The sequence below is a fragment of the Elephantulus edwardii genome, unplaced genomic scaffold (genome assembly GCF_000299155.1).
Source record: "Elephantulus edwardii isolate Elephantulus edwardi_28Jun2011 unplaced genomic scaffold, EleEdw1.0 scaffold00284, whole genome shotgun sequence".
In the NCBI taxonomy this organism is placed as follows: Eukaryota; Metazoa; Chordata; class Mammalia; order Macroscelidea; family Macroscelididae; genus Elephantulus; species Elephantulus edwardii.
Window position 1 is genome coordinate 2105248 of NW_006400034.1, and position 10284 is coordinate 2115531.

At 39.3% G+C, this 10284-nt stretch overlaps 1 protein-coding gene across 1 annotated transcript; it reads left to right on the forward strand.

Annotated features, from left to right (window-relative positions):
* The first annotated feature begins 8609 nt into the window (after positions 1-8609).
* LOC102848367 (olfactory receptor 5B12-like) lies at positions 8610-9554 on the forward strand. The gene has a single exon (XM_006900420.1). The coding sequence runs from the start codon at positions 8610-8612 to the stop codon at positions 9552-9554; it is 945 nt and encodes a 314-aa protein (XP_006900482.1).
* The last annotated feature ends 730 nt before the right edge of the window (positions 9555-10284 follow it).

The following is a 10284-nucleotide window of genomic DNA, read 5'->3' on the forward strand; positions in this document are numbered from 1 at the left end:
CACACACACTGTATATATATGTACACACACTGGAGTGGTGGGAATAAGTGCGTTTGAGATGGCTAGGTTGGCACAGGATAGACAGACTAGGAAAAAGGATTGACCATCATTTCCAAAATTACAGGCCTTTGAAAACCTTATGTACAATAGAGCACACTTAGACTAGAAGACATAGCAATTGAGACTGAGATCTCAGATATGGAAATACTAAGAAGGAGGAACAGTTGTAAGCAAATACTAGTGATTGGAATGTGGAATGTGAGAAGCAGCAATGTAGTAAAATTGGACAATATTTAAGAAAGAAATTGAATGCATAAATATTGACATAGTAGGTGTTAGTAAAGTGAGATGGCTTGGAATGGGACATTTTGAATCAGATGATCATATGATATACTATGCCAGGGATGAAAAGGTGAGAAAAAAAATGGACTTGCTTTCATAATCGAAAAAATAATTTCCAAATCCACAATGAAATACAATGTGGTGAGTGACAGGATAATATCCATAAGCACACAAGAAAATCCAGTGAATACCACTATTATTCAAATATATGTACCAACAACTAGAGCCAAAGAGGAGGAAGAAGAAGACTTCTATCAACTTTTGCAGTCAGAAATCTATCGAACATGCAGTCAAGATGCATTGATAATAATAGATGACTGGAGTGCAAAAGTCAGGAATAGCAAAGAAGGATCAGTAGCTGGAAAACATGCTCTTGGTGACAGAAATGAGGCTGGAATTGGAATGATAGAGTTCTGCACATTCAATGATTTATTCATTACAAATACATTTTATAAGAAACACAAACACAGTTTATATGCATGGATTTCACCTGATGGTAGGTATAGGAATAAAAATTTCTGTGAAAAAGTAGAGAAGCTCAATATCAGCTGCGAAAACCAGGCCAGGTGCTGATTGTGGAACAGACTACCAAGAACTCATATGCAAGTTCAAGCTGAAGTTGAAGAAAATAAAATCAAATCCACAGAAACCAAGATTAGACCTTAAATCTATCCCACTCAAATTTCAAAACCATCTCAGGAACAGGTTTGAGGCCTTGAACACCAATGAGTGCAGACTGAAAGAGTTGTAGGAGGATATCAAGAATATTGTCCATGAAGAATGCAAAAGATTGTGGCAAAAGCAAAAGAGGAAGAAAAGACCAAGATGGATGTCAGATAGGACTCTGAGTATCACATTACAGCACTGAGAAGCCAAAACTAAAGGAAGAAATCAAGACATTAAAGAGCTGAACAGAAAATGTCAAAGGAAGCTCAGGATGACAAAGCAAGTTATTATAATGAAATGTGCAAAGAGCTGGAGTTAGAAAATCAAAAGGGCTGAACTCGCTCAACATTTCTTAAGCTAAAGGAATTAAAAAACAAATTCAAGCCACGGGTGGCAATATTTAAAGATGCTTTGGGCAGAATGTTAAATGATCCAAGAAGCATTAAAAGAAGATGGAAGCTTAGAAAAAAACCTACAAACTCAGCAAGAAAACTATTGGACATAGTTGATCAATTCAGCAAAATGGCAGGATACAAGATCAACAGTTACTTTTTCCTCAGTAATGTCTGTCTGGTGAAGAGGAAGGGTCAGTGCCTCTTCAGGGCTGAGGGTTGGCACCTTCACATTTGGGCTATTAGGCTGGGACCAGTCCTTAGAGAAGGACTTCATGCTTGGAAGGGTGGAGAGACAGCGCTGGAGAGGAAAATCCCAGATGAGGCGGATTGACACAGTGACTTGGGTAATAATGGGGCTGAGTCAGTGAGACAGGCTCAGGATAAAGCAGAGTTCGGAGCTCTTGTACATAGCATTGCTATGGATTGCAGATGGCTTGATGGCACGTAATAACAACAACAACAACCTCTCTTTGGAAGACTTTGGTTATATCTCAGCTGTCACTCCCAAACTGATGACCAATTTTCTTAGAGAAGACAAAACTATCTCCTACAATGCTTGTCCCACTCAATTCTTTTTCCACAAGTTTTGCTGGTGCTTTTAATTGATGAGTGGCTCTTTAGTAAAACGATGGACAATCACCTCTTATGAGATTCAAAGCCTTAGAGATTCAATGGAGGGTCAGCTGTAAGTACTAAATTGATGGTAGTGAGTGCTTTTAAAAAATGTGTTACTAATTTAGTGTCTTCCTTATACACTCATGTATCATGGATAGATGATAATGTTCATTTTACATTGCTCTGTGTCCCCAGAGCTTAACACTAGGGATGAAAGTCACTGAAATAAACAATCCATTGAATTAATGGGTGTTTCTTCTCCATATTGCACATATTTAAACATAAGAGAGGCAACATTGGATTCCTGATATCCAATTGGTTTGTTGAGTGACAGATCCTGTGTTTTTGTTGTTATGATGTGCTGTCAAGTATGCTATGACCCATAGGGACCCTCTGAACAATAGTCTGAGCTTTGCCCTATCCTGAGCCAAGCTTACCATCTCCGTCTGACACAGGCATTGTGTCAATCCATTTCATCCAAAGTCTTCCTTTCCTGCACTAACCCTCTCCCCTTCCAAGCATGGTATCCTTCTCCAAGGGCCTGGTCCCTCCTGGCAACATGCCCAAAGTACATGAGTTTCAAAATCCTTACCCCAAAGGAGCAAAGTATCTATATATAACTGTTTCCTGGAGATAATGCTATAGCTTGATTTGTGAATTACTGAAGAGAATTCATTAACATTAACATAAATGCACTGGCAATAGCCCTCAATAGATTTGGGTCTCTATAGACCCTTTAATCATTCCTTCCACACTTAGTGAGAGAGGAACAATTTTTGTAGTCCTCATGGGAGGTTTGTCTCCTGAGAGTGCCATGGCAGAACAAACTATCTCCTAGTTCCTAGTCCTTAACACTTCATCTTTGACATGAATACACTTGGCCTCAGAGAGGAAAACCCAAAATCCAGAGTCTCTTTGATCTTGAATTCATTTACCTGATTGACACTAGCTATTTATTTCTAACAGTGCCCTTCCTTCAAATGGAGAAATTCCTACTAGTCTGAAACTGAGATTAAGGAAAATAATACCAAGTAATGGCTATTATTAAGATTAAGATGACCATTTCTTATTTTCTTATCAAAGAAGTAGTCACCTATAAAGGATCTTGTGGGGGGCCAACTTTATATTAAATCCATATTACAGATGATGAAATTAAGACTCAAAGAAGTTTGGTAACTAATCTGAAAAGAGAGAATAGCAAATCCAGCACTAGAACTCACAGAAAAAGATTCCAAGGTGAGTAAGGAAAATTTTTTTCCCCCCTTCATTTTCTCCTTTCCTCTGGAAACCATTAAATTTTTTGGACCGGGAGCCTCATGCTGAGTGAACTAACTCAGTCCCAAAAGGATAAATATTGTATAAGACTGTTATCTTAGCATGAATATAAGGATCCAGGGGAGGTGAGAGAGGCTGGAAGCAGAGGGATGTGGCTGTGCGGGGGGAAGGGGGAATTAATCATTGGACTGTAGAATTTGATGGGTAGGAGGTGAGGGAAATTGAAAGAATTTGTTGGAATTTTTATTAGAATTTTTTCAATAAACTAGTAATAAAACCAAACAAATTAACTAAATAAAGAAAATATTTCAGAAGAATCACTTTCAAATAGGATATTGACTCTCTTTCATGGATTGAATTTATCATCTGGGAGCCACTCATGTTTAAAGATGGAGGATTTGTGTGCTGCATTGTGTGGGCAACCTAGTACACTTTTAGAATGAATGTCTCATTTTTAAAGACATCTCCTCACCTTTGAGTTGTACCTGAGTCATCGCTGACTCTCCAGGAGTTGGTTGGAGGACCCACATCGCGTGGGAAGAGATTGTGGCTTTCTCCTGTGGAGCCAGTGGTGGATTTGAGCTGCCAGAGAAGCACGAATTTAGTATTTGTAGTGAAACTTCCTACGGACTAGGCCACCAGAGGTGCCTTTGATCTAACACATCCTGGTGGCCCAGGTCATAGGGAGCTATTCTCCAAGCACAAAGATGATGCCCCTCTGATGGCTCAAATCTATAAGCAGCTCTGCAAGGAAAAAGATAGGCAACTGTCCTGTGTCATTTACAGCCTATGAAAACCTGCTGGATGGTCAGCACGGAGTTGGCTCTGATCGATGGCAATGAATTGGAGAGTTTTGAGATCAACATAGTTAGTGAAAATTTTGAGGAGAGAAGTGATTAGGAAAATGTACCCAGGCAGTCAACATCCATAAAATTTAGGCTTGCATGTTTCAAATATTTCCTGTGATTGTTCCACAAAGTCAAATATTATGTCTTAAACAATATGGAGAACTCCTTAAATCATGTGACTTAGAGGTAAGACACAAATGGTCCTTAAATCATTCCTTTAACAGGCATGGTATTATATCACATTGAAAAAGTTATTAAAACTATTTTAATGTAATTTTTCCTTATAAGAATGTGATAGTATTACTTTGATAAGTGCTAGATTTATTGAGAAAATCAAGTCATGTACCAATATAAAAATATATTGTAATCTCAATGTATTTACTAATATTTAAAAATAAAAATGCAGAGAGGCATAAAAAAGGAACAAAATTAAGAACTCATTATGCAATGTACAGAAATAGAGATGTGTTGTGAATGTGGGATAGTGTGAAACACAATGTATACAAACTGTAAGCAAACCATATAAAATAATTTTTAATTTGTAAAAATAATAGATGTCAAAGTCACACAGTTTACTTAGATATGAGGATATTTGAATTCCAGATATGACTCTATAATTAAGGACTCTGGGAATCAAAGGTTTATCATTAAAAATTGTCTTTCCTAGACAAAATATTGACAGTATAGAGAGAGCTCCATTGGCCTCGTGGATAGAAAGTGATGTTCCCAAGCCAAAGGTGGGTGATTTTAATCTATGTCCCTTAGGTCTGGTTTTAACTGGTTTTGGTCAAACATTCTTCTAAATGGTATAGCACTGGTCTGTCCATTTGCTGTACAGAGGTAACTCATGGTTGCTGTGATGCTAAACACTGTGACACTGATGTGTCTAATGCAGTAATGGTTATCCATGGTGGACAGTGTTTGATGAAGCTCCTCGATTTAAACAAGTTAGGAAGCAGGTGTGGCATCCACTTCTGAAATAGCTTGTCTCCAGAAACTCTATGAACTTATAAAAATGATCATAGTTAGACAAGTGTTCAGGTCTTTCATTCAAAAGGTCACCATGAGTCATCTATGACTTGTTGGCAGTTAACAACAACAATTATTGTATTAAGAAGAGAGAATTAAGATGGGATACAAGCCCTACCCTACTAGAGGCTTTTAATAAGCTCATGGGACCTCAGCACCAGGTGTCTTTTTCCTTTGAAAAATCTCACACAACTGAGACACGGCTTCCAATTGCTCAGCAGCGTCTACACCACCAGCCTGTATCACCCACAGCTGCCCATAGTTGCTGTCTAGCTGTGCCACCACTGCCACTGCCAATCTCCAGGATCCTGGTCCATTGTTCAACAGTTTCTTCAAAACCAGCCTGCATACCTGCAGTTATGTGAGTCATTCCCCTGATGGGTCTGAGTCATGGGAAGACCTTCTAACAAATCTGAACCCAAGGACCGTAGATGAATTGGGATACTGAGAGCCAAGGATGAAGCTGTTCATTTAAAAAGTTATGGACTCCTTCAGCTGGTTAAACCTTTGTAACTACAATGACCAAATACTTTTCAGAAATAATTTGCAATTGATCTTAGCAGAACTATAAAAACAAGGACATATCTAGATTTGAAAATCCAATTCTAAATCACTAGATGAACTGTCTAATTTACTATATTATCAATGGGAACATTCATCTATGTCATGTGACTGAGGGAATGAGAAATGAGTTCTTCCACCTTGGGAATGGAGAATAAGAAGCTCACATAATATTCTTCCATTTGTATCTCTTTACCAAGTCACAATGGAAGAATATCAAGGAATATGCCTAAACCTGTACAAAATACACAACCTGGAACAAAGGAAGTAATGTAAATAGGGAGAATGAATGAATGAAGTGAACAGTATCCAGCAATTTATGTGAGTTATTGGTTGATATAACTGAAGAATGATGATCTTTTAATCTGTTCAAAACTTGGGGTAAGAGGGAAGGAGTAGGTTGTAAGTAATTATGGATCTAGTTATTCAGTAGAGATTCAAAATGATGTTAGTTTCTTATTTTAAACAAAATGTTTTATTTTAATTGTCATTTTAACAAATGCTTACAGAAAAGTTAAATTTCCATTCATTCATTGTTGCACATTTCACCCCCTCTCCTTCCCTTCCCACTCCCCAAGTTGACTTTTTTCCCACTAGTTTACTTACAAAATTCTAATGCAAATTCGAACAAATTCTTTCAATTTCCCTCACCTCCTCCCACCCATCAAATTCTGCAACCCGATGATTCATCCCCTCTTCCCCCTGTACATCCACATCCCGATGCTTCCAGCCTCTCTCACCCTTCCTGGATCCTTATACTCAAGAGCAGCCAACTAGTTAGTATATTGATTCCCATGTTTGGGTTTTTAAATTATCTACATTCAATTCTAATGATACTTTCATAATCAATCAGTGGCTTATAAATCAAGTCTTTGTAGCTCATCTAGGTTAAACTGTTTGGGTTACAGGTAAAAAAAAATAATTTTAAGAAAATATTTCCTAATGATAAAAAAAGTCAGATTTGGATTCAATTTGATGTAAATTCAGTCTTGACTTTGCTACTTTCTTCAATTTTCAACCTTTAGCTAGATAGCAATGAAGTTCAGTTTCATCACTTATAGTTTAGAGTAATATCTCCCATGCTGTGTGAGGATTAAGCGACAGAAAGTAGCATAGTAAAATATGGTCCCTAGAACATAATAAATGATCGGTAAATAATCCCTATTTTAGACGTTCCTAGTTTTCAAGGGTCCCACTGCAAACTGAAAGGTTGGAAATTTTGTTGTTGTTGTTATTATGTGCCGTCGAGTCGTTTCCAACTCAGAGCGACCCTATGCACAACAGCCCTAAACCCTGCTCTATCCTCCGCCAACCGCACCGCCTCTGACACACCCATCCCGATTACCCCAGTCACTGAATCAATCCATCTCATAGAGGGTCTTCCCCTCCTGCGCCATCCCTCCACCCTCCCAAGCATGATGTCCCTCTCCAAGGACCCGTCCCTCCTGGCAACATGCCCAAAGTATGTCAGACGAAGCCCCAGAATCCTTGCCTCCAAGGAGTAGCTTGGTTTAATCCTCTCCAAGATGAATCTGTTTGTTTTCCTGGCAGTCCATGGTACATTCAGTACCCTTCTCCAGCACCACAGCTCAAAAGCATCCACTCTCCTTCTGTCCTCCCTAGTCATTGTCCAACTCTCTGATGCATAACAAGCGATTGCAAATACCATAACCTGTATCAGGTGCACCTTAGTCTCCAGAGAGACACTGTTGCTCCTGAGTACCTTTGAGAGGTCCCTAACAGCAGACATTCCCATCGCGATACGCTTTTTGATTTCCTGACTGCTGGTGCCAAGAGTGTTGACTGTGGAGCCGAGCAAACTGAAGCTGTGAACACTCTCAATCTCTTCGTCATCCATCCTGACGCTGCTAATTGGTCCAGTGGCGAGAATCTTTGTTTTCTTGACATTGAGCCTTAGTCCATACTGAAGGCTTCAGTCCTTGACCCTTCACAGCAAGTGCATGAGGTCCTCCTCAGTTTCAGCAAGCAGGGTTGTGTCATCTGCATAACGCAGATTGTTAATAGATCTTCCACCAATCCTGATGCCACAATTCTCCTCATAGAGCCCAGCCTCTCGGATAATCTGCTCTGCATACATGTTGAAAACGTATGGAGACAGGAGGCATCCCTGGCATACACCCTTCCCAATTTTGAACCATGCAGTGTTACCCTGCTCTGTTCTGACTACTGCCTCTTGGTCCAAGTATAGGTTTCGTATTAGCACAATTAAATGTTCTGGGATTCCCATTCTTCTCAGAGTCAGCCACAGTTTGTTATGATCCACACAGTCAAATGCCTTTGGTCAACATAAAAATACCTTGTAAAAAAATACCTGGTAATTCATTAACTTCTGAAAAAGAAATCACTGATTATTCTATGAAGCCAATCTTGCATTGACACGCATGGACTCACAGTGAGCTGGAATCAACTGAGGAGTTGGTTTTTGCTCATGTCATAACTAAAGCAATTATTTAAATAGTGACCTCTACTATGACAATAATCGATGACACGTAACAACAACTATGACAGCAATCATTGCTATGCAATGGCAAAACAATAACAAAAATCATTGTTAGGTGCCACTGAGTCGAGTACAACCTGTCGTCACTCTGTGAACACAGTTTTGAACCCTGTCCTCTCCTGTGTCAACCTCACACTTCCTGACACACTGGAGTCCGTTACACCAGTCACTGCATGACCCATCTCATCCAGGGGCTTCCTCTCTTTTGCCGACCCACACTGCCTTTCCAAGCATGATGTTCCTCTCCCAGGAATTCAGCATGTACTGAATATGCTGATTGATGTAAGTGGTCTTCTTTTTCATTCTGATCCTGTTTTCTCATTGCTCCAGGGAAGCTACCTCTGCTAAGTGATCCCCATGGAGAACAGCACAGAGGTGGCTGAGTTCATTCTGGTGGGCTTAGCCAGGGACCTAGAACTGCAGATTCCACTCTTCATCACCTTTTTCCTCATCTACCTCATCACTCTGGTCGGAAACCTGGGGATGCTGCTGCTGATCCTGCTGGACTCTCGTCTCCACACCCCCATGTACTTTTTCCTCAGTAACCTCTCTCTGGCAGACTTTGGTTACTCCTCAGCAGTCACTCCCAAGGTCATGGCCGCGTTTCTCACAGGAGACAAAATGATCTCCTACAAAGCTTGTGCCACGCAGTTCTTCTTTTTTGTAGCGTTCATCACTGTGGAAAATTTTCTCTTGGCTGCGATGGCTTACGACCGCTGTGTGGCAGTGTGCAAACCTCTCCATTATACAACCACAGTGACCACTAAGGTGTGCGCTTGTCTGGCCCTGGGCTCCTACGTCTGTGGTTTCCTAAACGCTTCCATCCACACTGGGAACATTTTCAGGCTCTCCTTCTGCAGGTCCAATGTCATCAATCACTTCTTCTGTGACGCTCCTCCTCTTCTGGCTCTCTCATGTTCCGACAGATACATCACAGAGATGGTCATTTTCTTGGTGGTGGGTTTCAATGACCTCTTTGCTATCCTTGTAATCTTTATTTCCTATTTGTTTATATTTACCACTGTCCTGAGGATGCGTTCCTCTGACGGACGCCAGAAGGCCTTTTCTACTTGTGCTTCCCACCTCACTGCTGTCTCTATCTTCTACGGGACAGGTATCTTCATGTACCTGCAGCCCAGCTCCAGTCACTCAATGGGCACAGACAAACTGGCATCAGTGTTCTATGCCATAGTCATCCCGATGCTGAACCCTCTGGTCTACAGTCTTAGAAACAAAGAGGTCAAAAATGCCTTCCAGAAGGCTGTTGGCAAAGCAAAGTCTTCTATAGGATTCATGTTTTAATTTTACCAATATATTAAGATGGTTTCATCCGATTTATGTATATCTGTGGTAAAGAGTTTCCTTCTTAGCTCCCAAATGTCTAATATTCTGAAGCAAACCCTCTAGATCTTTGTTAATCAAAAGTTTCAGAACATGTTTATTTTAGACACATTAGAATCGGATGAAACTACAGATAACAGATCAACTTTAACTTGCATGGGGTGGCTATCAGTCAGAACTGACTTGACGACAGCTGATAGATGTATAAGTGCTAAGAAAGAATCACTCATAAATACTGGATTTTTTATTTTAAGATCTTTCTCTATTATACTTAATAATTGTAATTTTTATGTATTCATCCAAACTCTGATTTGCACAGATAGATAATACCCAAAAGTATATATTTTAATTACACATTCATCATTTATAGAATCCTAAGATACCACGTTCCCATAGAAGTAGAAATACATTAAAGAGAAAACTGGATACACTTATTTTTTATTAAAATTGAGAACATTTATTTTGGTGTTCAAGAATGCATTCTTAAATATACATATTCTCACATTATTTAATATAAATTATCTTTCTGTATAGACCTTTTAATATAGTATTTCACTTTATTTTATTTACAGAAATAAAAAATTTTGGCTTTTTAAAGAAATAAATCTCATAAGACTGATTTCGAAGGTCTTGCTTGATTTTAGAGTTTTTTTTTTTTAGATTTTAACGAAAGTTTTAAAAAAACTTGGAT

Coding starts and splice junctions, on each gene's coding strand:
- LOC102848367 (XM_006900420.1), top strand. CDS start 8,610: ATGGAGAACAGCACAGAGGTGGCTGAGTTCATTCTGGTGGGCTTAGCC.